The 20,197-nt window shown below is 40.3% G+C and overlaps 1 protein-coding gene and 1 long non-coding RNA gene across 5 annotated transcripts; one reads left to right on the forward strand and one right to left on the reverse strand.

The window, feature by feature from the left end:
- Positions 1–1,575: 1,575 nt before the first annotated feature.
- Positions 1,576–19,987, forward strand: rab3gap2 (RAB3 GTPase activating protein subunit 2 (non-catalytic)). Of its 4 annotated transcripts, none has more exons than XM_054795403.1 (35): positions 1,576–1,966; positions 2,161–2,240; positions 2,461–2,575; positions 2,640–2,721; positions 3,848–3,895; positions 3,990–4,065; positions 4,214–4,315; positions 4,470–4,569; positions 4,916–5,014; positions 7,410–7,558; positions 7,989–8,068; positions 8,326–8,418; positions 8,540–8,679; positions 9,249–9,450; positions 10,059–10,202; positions 10,441–10,523; positions 10,636–10,700; positions 10,773–10,863; positions 10,962–11,080; positions 11,243–11,456; positions 11,615–11,712; positions 11,780–11,888; positions 12,851–13,011; positions 13,244–13,418; positions 13,519–13,692; positions 14,210–14,316; positions 14,422–14,488; positions 14,661–14,731; positions 15,495–15,530; positions 15,604–15,732; positions 16,869–17,084; positions 17,203–17,292; positions 18,510–18,734; positions 18,836–19,000; positions 19,306–19,987. In XM_054795403.1, the coding sequence occupies exons 1-35, from the start codon at positions 1,861–1,863 to the stop codon at positions 19,456–19,458; spliced, it is 4,164 nt and encodes a 1,387-aa protein (XP_054651378.1). In that variant the 5' UTR covers positions 1,576–1,860; the 3' UTR covers positions 19,459–19,987. The 4 variants fall into 4 exon arrangements, with proteins under 4 accessions (XP_054651378.1, XP_054651380.1, XP_054651379.1 ...); XM_054795405.1 differs by having other exon boundaries at positions 15,604–15,678; XM_054795404.1 differs by having other exon boundaries at positions 14,712–14,731.
- LOC129192012 (uncharacterized) lies at positions 5,587–13,155 on the reverse strand. The gene is made up of 3 exons (XR_008573303.1): positions 11,596–13,155; positions 11,317–11,438; positions 5,587–11,078 (listed from the first exon to the last, which is right to left on the reverse strand). It is a non-coding gene; the product is annotated as an uncharacterized LOC129192012 (long non-coding RNA).
- Positions 19,988–20,197: the final 210 nt, after the last annotated feature.

Consider the following 20,197-nt stretch of genomic DNA (forward strand, 5'->3'; position numbering starts at 1 on the left):
ATACATTTTAATGTTTCTTTATGACCCTCAATGAACAATGAAGGGACCATTATTATGTATACACATTGTACATGTACAAACTGACAATATGTACAGAAAATTATATAAAAGTGTTGTGATCTCTGTTGACTGTAAAGAATATCCGTGGAAAATGGACCCTTGGTGTGATGAGCTGCTGAAATTTTACACAGATATGCTGAATGGTGAAAATCATGGGACAAAGGTAAAGATTTGACCATAAAAAAAGAGATGATAGAGAAATTGATTTAATTTATTTTTGTTCACTTGGATGCAACACCTACCCACCTCTCATCTCACCTACCCCTCCTCTTTCCTACACTATACTTCCATTATACAGTAGAAGCTTGGAATGCTTAACCCTTTATGGTGTATAGAGATACTTGAAGATTAAACATTAAAAATGTACATTAACATTATCTTTAGAAAGTATGTATTATCCAAAAATATCAGTTTAATACTTGCTTTTTGGTGATTTTTTTTTTTTTTTTTACTATTTTTTTTTACTATTTCTTTGTTGACTGTCTGGAGGAGAGTACATGCTTATTGACTTAAATATTAAATATGGTAATGTGGCCCATAAAAGGTTTATATGGACATGAAGACTTTACAGTTAGTGCTTAAACCCACCGTGGGTTTTCACACTGCAGTACGTTTTGACAGTTTGTGTTGCACAGGGATAGTGTGTACCTGTGAAGAGATTATGCCCCCAAAGTCCTTTCAGATGGTAAAATCACATGGCAGTGCTCTGTACATTTACTTTCCCAACATAACTGTATATAAATGTACACACAGCGGGGGCTAAATTCCTTTTATGCATGTAGTGGAATCCAGTCGAATAGAAATAGATGTGGCATTAAATGGCTTCTAACATAATTGAATAATTTCCATAAATGGTTAACAAGGCTAAACACCCCCAGAAGAAAACAAGCCTGTAAGTGTTTGAGGTCTTATCAACTGCAGAAACTTTTGGGCAGTCCCCAGAGGACAATTTGTAGATGTTTATTTATATGCACACTCACTGTACTGTGCGCTTGTGTGTGCTTTGGATGAAGGTTGTGGTATAATTGCTAGTGAAGATATCTGTGCTTTAAAAAAAATAAAGGGTTTGTATGTTCTCTATACTTGGCATTATGAAGTATCTTCACCGATCTTTTTTGCAGTACAGTAAGTTGTGGTATAATTGTTAGTGAAGATTCAGAATGTACACTGGTAGCGTGCCTGCTGGATGAAAGGATGGAAAGAAAGACGCTGACTATGGTAATGTAGGGCCATAAAAAATTGGTATTATTTTTTTCCCAAATTCTGTTTTTCCCATTTACATTTTTTAGAATTCTGTTTTTTTTTTACCTGTTCCACTTATTTTACCAGCATAGAGTGTGTGCTTTTTTATTGCGTTTATTGATGCAATAAATCATTGGCCAATTTTGCCTACTAATTGAGAAATGGCTATAGCGTGGCTACATTCAGCTTCAACTTGACTTTACTCCCGTTATTTATAGTGTTTCCTAACGGTTCAGCGACCTTTGGCTTTTATTTTGAAAAATCCGACTGCAACGTAACCCGGAAGCAAACCAATGTTATGCTAGTGAATTGACATCGACACACCTGAACAGCAAATATCGGGTGATAGACTCGTATTAGTTTTTGTTCAGTACATATCTTCTTACGCTAATAACAATAAAGTGGTACTGTACACGTACTGGCATAACGTTAGCGCGACAGCAGAAGTAAGAACCTCGAACTGCTAGGCTACGTTGGTCTTCTACAAGTGGACTGTTAGCAGGCAAGCTAACTGGAGACTTTTGATGTTAGTTTGGGTCTTGGCGGGACGGGAACGACATGTCCTGTGGCTTGTTGGAGTTTTGTCGTCTCCAAGAGCTCAAGACGGTCAGGGACTATTTGTTCCGCGGTCAGACTGAGCCCTTGCAGCAGAAGAATCAAACAGGTAACCATCATCGACAGACATGGCAAATCCCTGTTTGCACGGGCATGGAAAACCTAAATAACAGATGTATTTTCTTGACTTTATGCTTACATACATACATACATACATGCGTACGTACTGTACATACAAACTGCTTTTTATAGCTGTCAGTATGAGTGCTCAGTCCACTGGAATTTCTCTTCCTCCTCTGGCAGAAAATGAGTTGTCATGGGACACCTCTGATTGGGAGTCAGCATGGGAAGGTGACAACAGCAAAGAGCAAGAAGCCTCATCGGTTTGTCAGACGTCTTGCATTATTTTTGAATCAGATTATGGTCCCTGCCAAATTTAGCAGCAGATGCACTAAGTTTATGAAATTTGAGTTGATTAAATTTGACAATTACGCATATTTGTCAGTTTGATTAAATACCTAGCGGCAATTGAATTTTTATGTGGCTATTCACATGAACTTGTGTTAGTTTATTATTGAAGATACCTATGTAACACACCTACAGGTGGAGGAGGCCACAGAGTTAAGTGGACCCTGGCTGCAAGACTGCGTTGTGTCTCTGTCACCCTGCTCAGACCTGCTGGTGGTGGCCCACGAACAAAAGGCTGTCTTTCTTTCCGGTCAGATGTGGACACAGTAAACAGATTAGTTGTATTTCACTGTTTAAACTCCTGATTCTTACAGCTAAGTGGCGAACAGATAGTGGTGGCAAAGATGAGATGACCTTGGATGTGTCATGGAGTGGAACGCTCAGCACGGATGAAGGGTGAGTTTGACAACAAAAACAGGCATTCATACAGTGTTTCCCCTAAGTTGACAGCTTTGAGGGGGCTCGAGCACCTGCACGTGTGTGTACATGTGTAGCCAACTGTATTGCAATCTCCTCCACACACAAACTTCACAAACTCTCATGATAGAAAGCACTACAAAGACTCCAAATGAGTCCACAAAGTCAGAATTAAGACATGCCATTTAATTAATGCGATCAAATCATGTAAAGACTGAAATGACATGCTGTCATCATGTGAATAAGATATTTAATTTGATGAATAAAACAGCAAAGAAGGTATTGTAGCATCCTGACTGAGACACATTGAGATATCGATGCTCTTTTAAAGCTTTATTGCCAACCTTAACACGCCAACAGCAGTGTTCTATTCCAACGCCATATTTGCAGGCTTGCACGCAGCTCTCAACTCCATCAGCAACCACACTTCATCCTTATCCACCAAATACCCACTCACGCCAAGGTGTATTCTTGAACGCCAGTATTCGTACAACACAACCAGACTGTTACAGCATCATTTAATGACTTAACTCGTGATATGGCGCTGTAAAAAAATACAATCAACTTAAATTAATATGATGTTAGTGAAAACATTGACATGTGAATCAGGGCTGTAGAATTTCAATGGAACAGAGTCTATGCCGGGACCTGTTGATAGGTTGGAGTTTTAAGAAAAACAATGACTTAATGGGCATTAATGGTATAGGAAGGTGAAAATGTTGCCAATCTTAAAACCTTGATTATTAACCTACTTCACAGGGATTTTTTTTTAACTTTGTATGATCAGTCCATTGATGCTTGCTGTGCTGAGGACTTGTGAGATTTGCTGACATTATGTTTTCCACAGCAGTGGTTTGATCTCATATGCTTTGTGCTATTTTAAACATCTATTTCCCCCCCAAATGTTTTAATCAAATTCTGTGCATTTGAGTCTATTGAGTAAGTCAGTGGGCTACATGTACTGTAGGTCTACAGTGAAATCTGGTTTAAAATTGTACAAAATCATTGTGGAATAGTGATAGTACGTTAGTGATATTGTGACAGAATATAGTAGAAATACTGAACGTAATTAAAAGATACAATGTTTGTCTGTAAATTCCTGCAGAGAGTGTGTGAGCAGCGCCATCTGTGTACCACTGGCAAGTCAGAAAAGGTGAGTTTGTTTGAGTTCTTAAGAATTGCTAATTTCTTGTATACGAGTAATGAAAAGTGTCTTAAACAGCATGGTTTTGTGTTTATATTTTTAGGAGCTCCACAGGACGGCCCGACTGGACGTGTGTTGTTGTGGGTTTCACTTCTGGTACTGTCCGCTTTTATACAGAGGTACTTCTCAGGCTTATCTTCATTCAGTATCTCTAGCTGCACTGCGAAACTATTACATGCATGGAAATAAATGTAGTTTTTCCATGGATTTGTGTTTTTTAATTTTTATTATGGAATTAATAAACATTATGATGCCGTTTTTCATTAGAATGGGGTTCTTCTTCTGGCCCAGCTGCTTCACGAGGACCCAGTTTTAAGGCTGAAGTGTCGCACATATGAGATCCCTCGTCATCCTGGTGTAACTGAGCAGGTAGCAGATGAGTAAAATATTTGTATTTACTTTGAAATAATGAAACATTCTCGCAACTCTAGTGAGGACAAGTGGAATAGAAAATGGATGGATGGATAATAAAACATTCTTCATTGCACACATCACCATTATCATTTTTTTTTTTTTATCACAGCATGAAGAGTTGAGCATCCTGTACCCTGCTGCTCTGGTTACCATAGATGGCTTCAGCCTCTTTCAGTCTCTGCGTGCTTGCCGTAACCAGGTGGCAAGAGGTACTGCTGCATGTGCCACTCTTCTGTAGTTGGAAAGTTCAGTAGCATGGGGTTACGTTGTGTTTTGGTGAATTGAGTTTTTTTCTGGCTAGTCAGGGAGACGGTGTTAACCACTACAGTTCAGCTTCTTCAGTGCTGTGTGTGGGGGTTTTACTGCATGCATTCAAGGATTTCAGCTTTACTGACAGTTTAAATACAAGTCATGCCTCTTGGCTAAATGGATAATGAAATCACTGTTTCAAATTCTTTTAAAGCTATCTTTCATGAAATGTCTTTCCTACGTCATTGGATATCAGAGATAACACCATCCTTCTTTGAAGTCCTTTTTGTATTCTTGTGCATCTAGCTGCAGCTGCAGGTAGTGATGTGGTTCAGCCTCCTCCTCTGGCCTACAAGAAGTGGGGTCTGCAGGAAATGGACACTATTGTAGACCACTGCAGTGTGGGTAAGTTAATCACAGGAATACAAACATATCAAATCAAGAAAACTAGTGGAATAAGCTACACAAGACTTGGCTACACCCACCACATCCCAAATGAGTACTTTCACAAAATTTCCAGCTCCCTACTGGGCCCAGTTTTGTACTTATGAAACTTTCACTGATTATTATTTCACTGTCAGAGAAAAAGCCTAATAATTGAATGATTATCTGACATAATACGAGTACGTCGTATCAAAAGCAATAAACTTCAACTTCTCAAGAGCATTTAACATTGTAATTGGAATGTCAAGAGCTTTTTCAGTAAAATAAATTAAACAACATAATAAATTAAACAAAAAAAAGACTAAAAAATCCCCAATGAAAATAAAATGGACTCTGTCTCTTTTAGCAACAATTGCACTTAAATAAAAATGATTCCAATAGAGAACCCAACACGCCCAGAAAAATGCAGGGTGGACCCTCTTGTCATCCAGCCTGTGTGGTAAAGAGAGAAGAGAGAGAGAGTAGAGAGAGGGTTATTTGTCTTCAATTGAAAGTAGTTGTTATGGTGAAGGGACTTACAAACAATTCCAAATACCAATCCATGTTGGCTCCAAACCATCAGAAAGCTTAGAATGAAGCAGAATTTTCCTTCCACCATGACAATGTCCCCAAGCATAAATCCAAATCAACGTAAGAATTGCATTATCACATGAAGATTTAGACATTTCTCAGCATAGTTGACACCTAAATACAATATAAAATCTGTGGCGTGACCTGACGGGACCGCACCCAACACAATCACAATGCCATAGAACCTGACTGCTTTTACCAGGAAACCTGGGTGAATATTGTCTGAGGTTCTTGCTTGGATGAAAGAATAATCTCTGAGAAGTTTAAGCAAATGAAATTTGCAACACACCTTTTATTAATATTTTATTTATTATTAACAAGTGAGCTGGAGATGCTTTATTAATGACTAAAAATAACAAGGAATGTCCCGTGTTTTTAGCCACACACGGGAAAGACATGTTGGTCTTTGAAATAATGAACTATTTTCAAAGGAGAATATTACTTCCAGTCATGTAAGCTTGTGATTATCAGATGATCTCATTTGTTAAATGTATTGCTTTGAAAATCCACACAACATTGCCTCTAGTACTTCTATGAGGCTTTTACATACAGTGGTGTGAAAAAGGGGTTTGCCCCTTCCTGATTTTTTTTTTTTTTTTTTGCAGGTTTGTCAGACTTAAATGTTTCAGACCATCAAACAAATGTAAATATTAGTCATTGACAACACAACTAAACACAAATGCACTTTTGAAACTTTTCATTAATAAGGGAGGAAAAAATTCCAAACCTACATTCCAAACCTAGTGATTGAGAAAGCTTCTTAGCTTTAGCCATCAGGAGGGCATGGCAGTGTGAAGCAGATTTTGGCTTTTATAGCCTGTGGTCTTAAACTTTTGATTAGGTGATAACCAACCTATTTCAGTTTTTTTTTTGTTTGTTTAAATTACATGTTCCAAATGTTTTTTGTCTCACTCCCCCTTCTTGTTTTTGCATAGTGTAGCTATACTTAAAACCTCATTAAGATCCAAATGTGCAAAATGCAAATTCGATTTTCATCAGGTTTGTATGTATGTGTGTGTGTATAAGCATATTCACACTTTAATAATTGTTAACTAGGTCTTTATTGTAGTTCATTCAATTTCAAAATCTAATAGAATTAGAATTATAATTTTATTGCTTTGTCACCACCTGTTCTCAAACTGACGTCCGTTCTGGTCCAGACACTGCTGACAACACGAAGCAATGGAATCCTACATTGTCTTTGCACTTCAACTGCGTTTTCATATCATTTTTGAATTTCCTTAAACAGAGTTTAGTCTGGCTGCCATTATTATTTATGTAGTTATTTATTTATTTTATAAGGACATTCCAGTGCTGATCATGCTGCTCCCATCTGAATCAATATCTGAATTTAAGTTGCAAGGTGATGTTGATTCTTATTGATCAAGACATTACGGCTGCATCATTGTCAGACTGAACTTAAACTTAAAGTTAATTATTATTATTTTTTTTTTTTTAGCTGTTGAAGATACCCTGGGACATTTATGTCAAATACCCACGTTGACTGGGGGTAGGGATGTGGGTTTGTGTAATTTTTGTGTAGAGTACGCTTGAAAAGTGACACTAAAAAGACCTCTGAAAGAATTGTATATTAAATGGGCATTCACAACTCCCAAAGGATGGATTCCTGTGATAGAATGACCTTTACAACAGCCTCAATGAAAATTGCACCCTAAAGAAACATGGTGATTGTTAATTGCTGTAAATAAAAATGTTTGACATTACACAGTGACATTACTTACTCTACATTACTACTCTGTTTTTGTCCACCCCTCTCCCTCTGTAGGTGTCATGACACTGAACGTGTTTGATCAGATGAAGAATGCCTCCATTTTGGGGGGGTTCAAAGCTTCAGTCAAAGGCAGCCCCCCTGCCATGAGCCAGTACGTCACCGTAGGAGGTGGCCCGTACACTGGGTTTTACTATGCAGTCGAGGTGAGCTTGTGAGAACTGTCACACAGACTGAACTGGCAGTCAAGACACAAGGATCAATGCATTATACAAGTGTGGAAAATATTTACGACTTGACTGAGATGAACATACTGTAAATTCGGGTGTATAGGCCACTAATTTTTTCTTAAACTTTGAACCCTGCGGCTTATACAGCGTTGCGGCTGATCTATGGTTAAATTCTAATCTCGTGACATCTTCTATACTTGAGAACTACTACTAATTGTTTAAATACTGTGCCGCTCACGAGTCAGTGAGGAAACAGTAGCTCTTTCTTTGGCAGGAGCCAATCACAAGCTATCAGTGCACTCAAAACGAGCTGGTCAACCCAAGCTTGTGTGGCATATACATCGGAATTTAAGGTATTTTTAAAATTTTCATCTCATAATTATCCTTTTTTTTTTTTTTACCCCAGGGAAGCTCCCAGCCTCTTCTCTCCCATGTGGCGCTTGCCGTGGCCAGTAAACTTACATCAGCACTGTTTAGTGCAGCCAGGTGTGAATGCCTTTCCATGCATATGACAACAAAGAAAAGTAAATCAAAGAACTTAATTGGAAAAAAGGTTGCCTGAATGAGCAATATAACATTGCACGAATGTCTGCTTATACAGATATACTGTGGAATAATTCTGCTTGCAGTACTCCTCTGTTGTACTAAACACAAAAACTGAAGCAACTGTGGGTACCATTTTATTCTTTAGCGTGTGACTTCTCTCACTTTCTGAATTTTGTCCTTGTTGTCTTTGTCCCCAGTGGGTGGCTAGGATGGAGCAAGAGTAAAAATGAAGATGAGACTGTCCAGAAACACAGGCCCAAGGTGGAACCTGCAACACCCTTGGGGATCAGGTGCCAATCATAATATAACGCAAAAGAAAAGAAAAGTCGCACTCGCATTTTTGGCTTGATTAATACTGGAATATTAACATGACCTAGTTGATATCCGATTTTCATCTTCACCCCTCTTCAGGTTTGGTCTCCCAGATTCTCGTCGGCATGGTGAATCCATTTGCCTGTCCCCTTGCAACACACTGGCTGGAGTGACTGATGACTTTGGTCGAGTTACATTGCTGGACTTGACCAGAGGGATTGCCATTCGCATGTGGAAAGGTGAGGAGAAAGCAAGGCCAAACATGGTAAAATGTAGTTAATACCATAGTTTCAAGCTACAAACATTTGATAAACAGCATTGGAGTTACCTATTATTGAATAACATTCTTGAAAATTACTGCAATCAGAATCATATTTTTGGCCAAGTATATTTTTTAAGTATACAATTTGTTTCCAAATGTGTCACTCCCGTACTAGTTCATTGAGTACAATATGTGCTACATAAACACTAAGACATGATTTATAAACGTTCAAAAACATCTTAACAACAAGTATCAAGTACCAAGTGTTATAGGTCAGTAGAAAAACAGCAACTGAGTTATAGTAACTGATACAAACATTACTGTTCAAAATGGGGATAAAGGAACATAATGTTCAGATGAGTCATCTGTTTTAAGAGCGTGATGTTGAATTTAGTGTTTGTTTTTCCTGGTAGTGCCTGCCAGATGACAGTGGCTGGAGCTGTTGTGTCCAGGGGAAATTGACTCATTCATAATTTTCCCGCCCCGCTTGATAACTTTGACTGTTTTTTTTTTTTCATGCAAGTATATCTGTGTATTTACTGAAAGGTTACAGAGATGCCCAGCTGGGTTGGCTGCATGTTCCAGAGGAGCGAATTAGTCGGGAAAGCTCAACCTCAGCCTCAGCTTCCCTCCCCAGACGCCATGCGCTGTTCTTGGTCATCTATGCCCCCCGCAGGGGGATCCTGGAGATATGGGCAATGCAGCATGGGCCTCGAGTTGGTGCCTTCACTGTTGGAAAACACTGCAGGTACACACACAAAGCCATGACTAAGGCAATGTTTACACTTGCACTCATTTTGCTTCGGCATTGTCCCGCAATTTGCAGTGGCAATGCGTGTCATTTATTTACTTATCTTGTGGCACGCCTGAAAAGCGTGAAGACTAGTTTGCACACTGTTTGCGTTCTGTTGACGCATAAATTACGCATTTGGCACGCAGTTCGTGACGGAAAATGTTGCACATTGGCACAAAATAACCTCGATACCGCACAACTTTGTTACACCTCGAAGCGCATTCATCTGAATGAGACATGTTTTGATACGCACTGCCTGCATTATTTAGGCATACGTTGCGGTGCGTTCACGGTGCGTTTACAATGGAAATCATGCATGCCACAAATATTGAACATTTCAATATTTTCTTTGCACACTGTCACGCAACCCCTGCACAGTTTACACATGTATCACACCTGTTTACGGGCAAGCCACTAGCACACAAAATTGAGTGCCACTGTGAGGACAAAATGCGTGCAAGTATAAACCCAGTTTAACAGTCTAAAACCAAATAGCATTTCACGGACACCGCAGCTAACACTTTGTTTAAGATCCTACAATTTGTATATGTGTTTACCTCCAGGTTGCTGTATGCTGGCTACCGTCTGCTAGGGGTGAACAGTGTGACCAGTCAGGGCTGGCAGCTCCACACCCAACAAGTGTGTTTGCTAGATCCCATCACAGGAGCACTGAGGACTGTGACTGTTCCCTTCCATCTGGCTCTCAGGTTGTCCCACAGAGTTTCATTTGCATACACTGATCACTTCTTCATTTTGTAATATGTAACTGGTACTTGAGGATTGCCTCATTTATTATATTCTAACAATCATACATAATATTCTCACTAAGAAGTCACAGAAATATGTCTTACTCAGGTGTATGGATGACATGTGTATTACATAAAACAAATTAAGATTGACCTTGACCATTGACCAAACCTTACCTTATGGTCATCTTCATTTCAGTGACAAAAAAAGTGAAGGAGCGAAAGATATGCATTTATTAAAGAGACTAACAACAATACTCAAGACCACAGAGTTGGAACCTGGTAAGAGACCAAAAACCATATGACTCATTGTGCTGCTTTAATCTTTAACATATAATATCGGTATTATTTGGTTTGACGATATGTCCTCATGCATGCTTTCTTCTCCTTTCAGATATTTTAGAGAATGAAGCCAAAAGCGTGCTGCTGGATATCAAACACTCCTCCATTAAAAAAGAGGTACGATCACAAATGTCTTACAAATAACAACACTCACACTCATACCGTTTCTAATTCTAGTTTTACTTTTAGGCTTTAGAGTCCCTGCTGTCCAGTAAGAACATTCCCGTCTTGTGTCTCAAAAACATCATATGCGCTTTATTCAGTGCTCTGCGGCAGCAAGGTGGAACAACTTTCTACAACTAAAAGACACCATGTTTACTGAAGAGAACATCATGTTTTGATTTGGTTGTTTTTGTGTGCCAAATGTTTGTGTACTAGACCCTCAACAAGTGGATCCAGTTTTACTGCAGCAATGCTCCTCCCAGCTGAAACTGCTTCAGCTCTACAGTGACATCCAACATGTGCACGCTGCTGTACACACAGAGTGCTGCCAACCTGTAAGGGAACACACACACAAGCACACGATGTTCGCTTTTTGAATCAAATGTTCTTGCTCCATATAGTATAAGAAGTGTAATAATTACTTGGAGAAAATATATAAAATTATGAGAAAAATGTTTGTGTAATTTATTGGATTATTTTAATTATTTCTTTAACAGATTGAATCCCTGGATGGCATAGAGGGGGAAGTGACCCGTGTGAGTCTTGTCTTGAAACGCTATGCCATGCTCACTTCGAGACCCAGCGTTTCCTTTGTCCAAGATGCGCCAGATACACCCCTGTCTGTCCAGGCCTTCCTCTCCCAGATTGAATGCACAGAGGAGGGACAGTTGAAGCTCGTCCACCGCTCTGAAACTGAATGGAATCAGTTAGGTACACATAGTTATCAGTTCTCTTTGCATTGCCTTATTTCATTTAACAATAATTCTCTTGTTTATTTATCTTGTTAGTTTGTGTGTTTGAATCCCAATTAGATGTATTGTTAATATGACTGAAGAGAGACTGTGTTTACCTCCATATGTTTTGTGTAGGGAGCTTTGTTTTCTGGGGTGGCCTGTGTGGCAAAAGCCCACCGCATAACATCTGTGACAAACTGCAACAAGCTGGCATCAGTCCACAGCAGCTGCTGGTGAGACATCAAATACAAATATATTTTTTGTTCACTAATGCCTAAAAACAGTTTTGTTTTTGTTCAGAGCCTGTTGCTGAGTGTCTGGTTACAAAGAGAGAAGGAGGTTCTTCAGAACACAGAAGAGAGTGTTAAAAACCTTCACACACTACTAATCCTCCTCAGCAACATGGAAGGTGAGTATGTGGAGCTGTCCACACGGGAACGTTTTCAGCTCGAAACGGCAAAGTACTTTATCGTTCCAGCCTGTCATCCACACAAAAATGGCGTTCTGGGTGCCCTGAAACAGTATTTTTTTTAAACGGCTTCTAGAGTAGAAAAATCTGGCAAGGTTACTTTGTCGTTTCTGTGTATACAAGCAAAACATTACTTTTTGAAAACGATGACATCACCGCTCCTTTGCCACTCGTCACCATCACGTGACAGAAGTGAGTGTTGCTGACACATCAACATAACATATTTCGACTAGCATGACTCACCCCAGTCGGCATTCTCCTGATATTTTGTTGTCTTATACTCCAAAGGGACTTGCAGAAGTTATTCTACTTTGTTGTAAGTCTAGACAAGCTAGCCAAGTGGAAGATGACGGACATTCATTCTTTTTCTATAGTTTTGGTATCATGTGGTTCTGTCTGCCTGTCTGTTTACAGTGCCACAGGTAAGTGTACGTAAGTTATCAGGAAATGCTGCAAACGTTTGACAGACAGTACGAATTGCCATTTGAGAAAATACATTGTCACAACCAGCAATTAACTAACTTAACAGTGACTTTACAACAGAGTAAAAGATGACATATTAAAGGAAATCTTGAATTATTATGATATAATATAATTATTATTACGGTATATGTTATCACTACATTAGTGGTTAGTTTGGTCTCAAAATAATGTTGACATTAATATTGTTTATCAGCAATACTTTGTGAGACAATATATACTGTTCAACAAAAGTTGTTATCGTCGCAGGTATGAGAAAAGAACAGGAAGATGCCTAGGTATGCATCTTCACGGGATGCTTTCACACTATCATTGTCTTACCCCTGATACTACCTCAGAAGTTAGCAAAATCCATGCTGGTGCTTTTCACACTGACCAGTGACACGGGACTTTCACTCCCTCTTGCCCTCATCTCTAATTAGGTGCTATAGAGGAGTCATGGGATCCCCAGTCTCTCTCCCCCTGGTGGCAGCAGGCACGCAATATATTGGTGCAGTCACACAACTCTGCAGCTGCTCTGCTGGCTGCCTTTGTTGCGCATCGTGCTGCCAAGGCCAACATCACCAGCAGGGCAGACATCAAGGTAAGAGTGACCTTGCACTTGCACAGAAAGCAATAGGTGTGTAAGGAATGTGTTTTGGAGTCCCTGCTTTTTGTTTTTTGCATTTTTTTCTTGCTTAAAATGTTTGCAGATACTACAAGTAAACTGAACCCAATGGTCATGACAGCAGAGCATGCATTAATGCTTTGCTTTTAGCAAATGTGTGAAATTCCACTGCATTTAAGTATTGTTTTTGCTCTGTGTTGTATGACAGTTAGAGTCAGAGTGGGAAGCTGTATCACTGGAGCTGGAGCACTGGGTGGTGTGTGTTCGCCAGTTGGAAGACGTTGTGGTGCTGCAGACGCTCCTTTTGGTGCAGCCTCCGGTTGGATCAGCGGGGGGCGCTGCAGTGCAGTGTACCATAAAAATGCTGATGGAAGGAGGCACAGGTGCAAGTCCTAATGTCTTTATTTTTCTCTCGTCTTCTATAATCTGCATGTTGTCTCTTCATACTGGAACTCAGTTAACCGTTCTCAATTATCTCTTAAGGAGGTATCACCGACAACGTCTCCAAGTGGGTGTTCAAGCACAACCTGGCCCCTGAACAGCTGAAGGCAATTCTTCAGAAGGGAGAAGATAATGTTGATGACATTATAAAAGAGGGGGCAGGAGAAAGTGTAAAAGAGGTAGAAAAAAGTCAAGAGGACGCCGACAGAACATCAGGTCAGGAGAAAATTAAGTCACTGTCACACACTGCACATGCATCGGCGGGATCATTTTGTCACATGACGGTATGCAATTGTGGATATTTGTCAAAATACGCACCCCTACTGTGTTACCTGTGTTATTATTTTTCTGACAAATGACATGGTGGTAGCGTTATTAAACCCTAAAGTTGACCCCATAAGTCAGATTGGCTTGAAATTTGTCACATACCTCAATGACTTAAAAAAAAACTTGTATATTTAGGGTGTTTAGACAAATCCCCATGAAATTTGGTACACAACTTTAGGGGATTGTCAAACACATGGCCGCCATCAACCATCATGTCTTTTCAGGAGTACGGGTGGGACTTAGCAACTGCTAATTGCCCATAAGTCATTTGTCTTATGATTGTACATTTTGAGTACAACCTATAAGGGAAACCACAAATGTCATTTACAGTCTTGGAAAAACAGAACAACATGGATGTTTTACTGATCAAGCCTGATGTGCATGCTTGTGCTTATTCTGGTTGCAGGGCTGTTGTTGGCAGTGTGCAAGCGCTTCCCTCACTCCCTCTGCCCCAACCTGCTCTTCGCCCATTGCTGCTGGGAGTATGTGGTGCAATGGAACAAAGATCCAGAGGTTCCCACACACACAAAACTATACAATATATCAACACATGAACAAACATGATGGGATGGGGTTTTTGTTTTTGCTGATATGATCTTTGCCCTGGTTCTGCTCTAGGAAAGTTTACGCTTGTGCCAGGCAGTGGAACATCTGAAACTGGTCTCCAGTCCACATATCCAACTAGGTGGGCTTCCGAACATGTACTATAACTCCTGTATTGTATCTCCTTTGATTGTGCAGGTGACACGTGCTTGATGTGTTCGACATAGTGAATGTATTTTTGTATGAGCCTTGATCTGCTCAGTAGCTGTATGCAATTAGTTCCTTTAAGTGAAATTGAAATCTTTTTCATGCAGGTATTTGCACAATGATGTGGAGTACATTTATTGTCAAACGTTTCTCTGCAGCGGCCTTCCTCATTGAAAAGGTAATACAGTGTACTATACTACCGTAAGTGGCATATTGTGGCGCGCACGAGTCCATGAGGACCAGTCAGCTCCTTATTTGACAGGAGGCAATCATGAGCTATGAATAAACTCACGACAAGCTTGTCAAACCGTTGGAAATTGCAGGAGGTCATTTCTCAATATAACGGTCATTTTACAAACAACATTAAACTCATCAAACAGCAACTAACACCCAAACATTATACCTCAGAAATCTAGAAACATGTATCAATACAAGTTTTATATGAAAAAAAACATTTTAAAGTATTCCCATAATTGCAAAGTTTGAGAACCATTTCATTGGAGGAGAGCATAAAAAGCATAAAGAATGGCACTGCGGTGCTGCTTCTGTCCACCAGAGGGGGTTGGAGGACCCAGAGCCCAAAGCAGAAAGAGGGAAGGTGACGTCATTGCAGTGTCCCAATGAATGCTTTGCTCAGACGCAATGCCTAATGAGAAAACTTTAAACTGTTGTTTTTTATTTTTTATTTTAAAGCCATATTGGGACATATTTGTATATATGCCTTTCGAGAAGTAGTAGTGGTGGCAATCAGTAGTAGTTCTGAAGTAAAGGAGAAGTCACAAGATTAGAATTTAGCCATAAATTATCCGCACCGCTGTATAAGCTGCAGGGTTCAAAGTTTAAGAAAAAAGTAGCGGCTTATACAGTGGAATTCACGTTATATGCTATACTCTTCCACAAGCAAAGGAGCAGACCTTCACTGTTCTTTTGTGATTTCGCAGGTGGGCAAAGCACCAAAGGATCGCCTGTGCCGACGGGTAGCTATCTTAAAAGATCCTTACTTCCTCATAAAACTGGCTGTGTTCAAATGATGTATCTTTGTATGTGCAGGATGTGGGAATGGGAGACAAAGCTTTGACCTCCTTCCTGGGATGCTGTGTACAGCTGCTGCAGATCCTAATGGAGGTGACTGGTCTGTTGGTTAAGAATCAGTGCCCTTTATCTTTTATCAACTATTGTGTAAGTAAAGAGAGTTCTCGAGATGGCATGAAGAATGGCCAATGGCTCACATCAATGTGCAAAAGCATGAACAATGAATTAAGCTCTCTGCTGCATTTGTTTTGAAAGAGTAAGATATTTCATCTAGCCTACCTTGAATCCTGCCCTATATCCTATATCCTATATCCTATATCCTATCCTAACATTGTATCATTACCTCATTCAATGCAATGATGCAATTATTGTATGTGTAATATTTTTGACCACTTATTCCAGTATCTGCAAGGTCTTAAAAGTCTAAAATCCAATCATTTGAATTATGCCTTCATTTTTTTTTTTTTTTTGGTGCGCTGCTTTTAACTGGGTCTATGTACCGTGACCTTGGTTCCTAGAAAGGCGCTTACAAATAAAATGCATTATTATTATTATTATTCAAATTTAAATGTAATCATGGTTATTTTAAAAAGATTATTATCGTAATTATCCATAAAATGCCTTAACTACAATTTTGAAAGACTTTGAAAACGTGTTCTCATTCATCCAATGTATTAAACTTTATTCAAAACAAAGGCATAACCTTCAGTTTTGCTTTTAAATGTTTACATTTTTGAGAACGCTGTAACATAACTAATTACAAAATGGAAACAAAGTACCCGTGGAGCCGAGTGAGAATTTATCGAGCGCAACCGCCAAGTGTGCTGTGCATGTGCCGTGGGCTTCAGATTTTCCTTCCTTTTTTTGTACTTTTTTGCCAGTATGGATGTGAAGTAGGTCTTAAATTGTGTTCTCTATGATGTTAAGTCAGCGACCTTGTAAAACTAATTCAAACTACTGTTGTGCTATTATTTTACAGCACCAGATGGTTGTATCCGAATATGGCCAACATGTTATTATCCTAACTACACTCAGCCCTACCACTTGCAACATTTATTTCTCTCCGAACCACCTTAAGATACTGTTTAAAAAAAAAAAGCAGTCCAAATTGATTTGTAGTAGCAATAAGTAAATGCCAGTTAGTTTCACGCTATGTTAATTGGTGGCAGTTTGCTAGCATGCACTTGGGTGATATCCTTGGCCTGCGAATTGCATGGCAGACTGTATGCTTATCTCCTTGTACATTTTTTCTTCTTCTTGCCATATCCTCTGCTCCCTTCCAGGTGGACTCCGCTGTGGCAGAGGTCCCTCCCCCTGAACTGTCTGTTGAGGAGGTGTGGTGCGGTGCCGAGGGCCCTGCATCCATAGCTGACCTGGCCCTGGAGCAGAAAGGTGTCCACTATCCTTTGGTGCAGCACCACTGTCTGTTAGCATCCCTGCTACATGCCACCATGACCTTCAGTCTGAAGGTGAAACCTCTCAGCCTGTTTGACAGCAAGGTGAGGAGACACACGTGCATAGACACATTTTTTATCTGCGTTGTTTAAAGGCTCATGCATGAAAAAAAAACAAAAGTGGTGTATATTTTATCTGGTGAATTGCTCTTTTCCACTCCAGGGTAAGAATGCTTTCTTCCGAGATCTGACCACGATTCAGCTGATGCCCAGTGGAGTCATGGACCCAGGCCTGGTCTTATTACGACAAGAGGTGAGACTTGAATACTAAAAGAATCCTGTAAACGGACAACCAATACGCTACTTTTGTGAAACGGTGACGTCAGAGTCCCGACGCTCACTCTCAAGTTGGTGTTCCTGTGACAACAAGGCTTGTGTTTTGGCTATAAAAGCTAATCGTTTTATTGGTACTTCTCCTGTTCTTTTCTCTTTTCATTTTGAATATATATTGAATTTTTTAATTTTATATTGTTATTATTTCATCAACAATGCGGCATGAGACAATGAATACAAGACGTAGAACATCTGGCGAGTGTGAGTGCTCTGATCCGTGCTGAAGTTCAGTACACTTCCGCTCATTTGGGACGACTAGAATAGGTGGGCCACATCACGACACAATTTCATGCACACGCACACATGCGCAATGTAACCGAGTCAATGAAAACACTTGTTGCAAGTTATTAACAATAACCAACATTTCTTAATAAAAATTCAATTCAAATACTCAAAATAATCCAACCCACAGTACACTGGTTCACCCGCGATTCATTTGTGTGCTTGAATTAATGCGATCACTCCTCTCACAAGTAATTCATGACAGCCACCACCTAGCACAAAATCAGTCATTCCAATGACCACAAAAACTAGAAATAATCCACAAAGCTCGAGCATCTGGTAAGGATCTTGGACGCCTCCCTGCGGGGGTGCTCAGGGCGCATCGGACTAGTAGGAGGCCTCGGGGAAGACCCAGGACATCTCGGAGAGGCTATGTCTCTCAACTGACCTGGGAACGCCTTGGGATCATCCACCAGGAGGATGTGGACGAAGAAGCCTGGGCTTCCAGCTTAGGCTGCTGCCCTCGTGACTCGACCCGGATAAGCGGTAGAAAATGGATGGATTCTCCACAAAGTCATGGAAATTTCTGGAAAACAGAAAAAGGGCTGAAGCATGAATGCTCAGTGTGTGCTTGGGGCAGGAATTAGACCACACGTGTTTCTTCAGTTTATTGATCCATTTGTTTGGACAAATATAATGATGATAACAAACTTAGCTCTAAGAGTTGAATTTAAGAGCTGATATCTAGCAACTTCCATGCTTTTCTTGATAATAACCAAAACCACTTAAGTTCTTACGTGAATAGCTGTAGCATTGTACTGCCAAATAATGTAACTTATCTTATTTTCTTCTGTCTGCATTTGTTTTTTGTAACTGTGGTTTGGTTTCCGCCTTCCGCCATCCTCTTTGCCTCAGTTCCTTCTACGCGTGCTAACCTCCTGGGTACAGTGTATTGGCAATCCGTCAAGCTCCGCCCCTGGCGCCAGGCCTCCCTCGCTATCCGCTTGTGACCCCACAGCTGACTGGTGGCCCTCGCTTTGTCTGGAGCTGGGCAGCCTGCTACAGGTCAACCCTGACATCCTGCGACGACACCTCGTCTGCCAGCTCTACAACCAGGGCCTGGACCTGCAGGCTGAGGAGGTCAGGACAAAGACAGCATGCACTTGGAGTTGGGCCACTAACATCATTTCTTTGAGGATGTGACCTGGTTAGTTAACTCGGTCCACGTCTCTGCCTCCTAGGTGATGTTAGAGGTTGAGGACAAGGATGTGCTGGGTTCTCAGCTGCTGGTGACTACAGGACAGAGGCTGAGCTACTCACTGCTGCACAGTCAGAACCAGACACAGCCTGCTATGGAGCTATTGGCCCGACTGCCTCCCACACTCTGTACATGGCTCAAGGCTATGGTGAGAACCCTACCACTCTCTTGCTTCTCTTCATGTATGGACACATGTTCACTGACGCAGTACACATTTTACACAATTTCAGTAGAATTTCTTCAAGCTTCTGATTGATAGATAGGGTTTTGTTTTTTTAAGTGCGTGCATAATTTGACGAATGATTGCCATGAAAGTCAGGTTTCTCTCATAATACATTTTTTTCATTTTAGGTCAAACTTTTCCCTTTTCTTTACATTTTCAAATACATCAATAATTTGTGCAACCCAGTCCAACATGCTGCTTGACTACATGAATGACCTTTCTTGTTGCAGGACCCCAGTGAGCTACGGTGCCCCCTGGTGCCTCTTCCCCAGACTAGCAGACTAGTGGGACACTTGATTGAGATGCTTCCAGAGAACCACGCGCAGTACAGCCTGGCACTACACCTTTTGGAGGCGGTGGACGCCCTCACGACAGAGGACTGACCCTTATAATGGGGGCAAGGAGTACGTTTATTGAGGACATCTGACTTTATGAAGACAGTTTTGAAGAACTGCCTAATTGCATCAAGTCCACAAGTAAATCTGAGAAAGTTAACCAAGACTGCATTTCCCTTGTTTTGTTGTGGAGCTTATGTTCCAATATTCCAATCATGTTAATAAAGCTTAACTATTTCAGTTGGTTTTTAACCATTTTAGCCCCACATATTTTTGTATGTAGCATGAATCATAATGCTTGCTTGTGTCTTATTGAGGAGTATTGTAGTTCATGGATATTAGACTAGGTGGTCCTCGTCATTTGTTTGGTTATCATCGGTTTCTTTCTAAGGTGCAGGAGTCAAGTATAATGAAGAATAATGACCTTATTTTTTCTATGTATATACCGCATATGCAAGCAGTTCTGTTCAACTTACTGTGCCTGGAAGCCTTCTATTCTGAAGTCTAATGTCCAGCTCCTCCCACTGGGCTACATCCAAAAGGAATAAAGATGTTTTCCTATCGTGGTAAAACTGAATTTGGCTTCATTGTTTTCTTTTACGATATAAGTGAAATTTACAAACGTGATTTATTTAATCAGGAGGCAGAACTAAGTTCTTCCTCTTCCAATGGAAGCTGTCAGCGGCAACCAGTGGTCCCACAGTGTTACATGCATAACAGGGTCATTTCACCTCAGCTGCCTTTCTAGTTTGTCTTACATTTCACTTTGTTCTCACAAAATTACATT

The sequence above is a fragment of the Dunckerocampus dactyliophorus genome, chromosome 13, assembly GCF_027744805.1.
Source record: "Dunckerocampus dactyliophorus isolate RoL2022-P2 chromosome 13, RoL_Ddac_1.1, whole genome shotgun sequence".
Classification (NCBI taxonomy): Eukaryota; Metazoa; Chordata; class Actinopteri; order Syngnathiformes; family Syngnathidae; genus Dunckerocampus; species Dunckerocampus dactyliophorus.

Coding starts and splice junctions, on each gene's coding strand:
- rab3gap2 (XM_054795403.1), top strand. CDS start 1,861: ATGTCCTGTGGCTTGTTGGAGTTTTGTCGTCTCCAAGAGCTCAAGACG. Junction 2,241..2,460: donor AAGAGCAAGAAGCCTCATCG/GTTTGTCAGACG, acceptor ACACACCTACAG/GTGGAGGAGGCCACAGAGTT. Junction 2,722..3,847: donor ACGCTCAGCACGGATGAAGG/GTGAGTTTGACA, acceptor AAATTCCTGCAG/AGAGTGTGTGAGCAGCGCCA.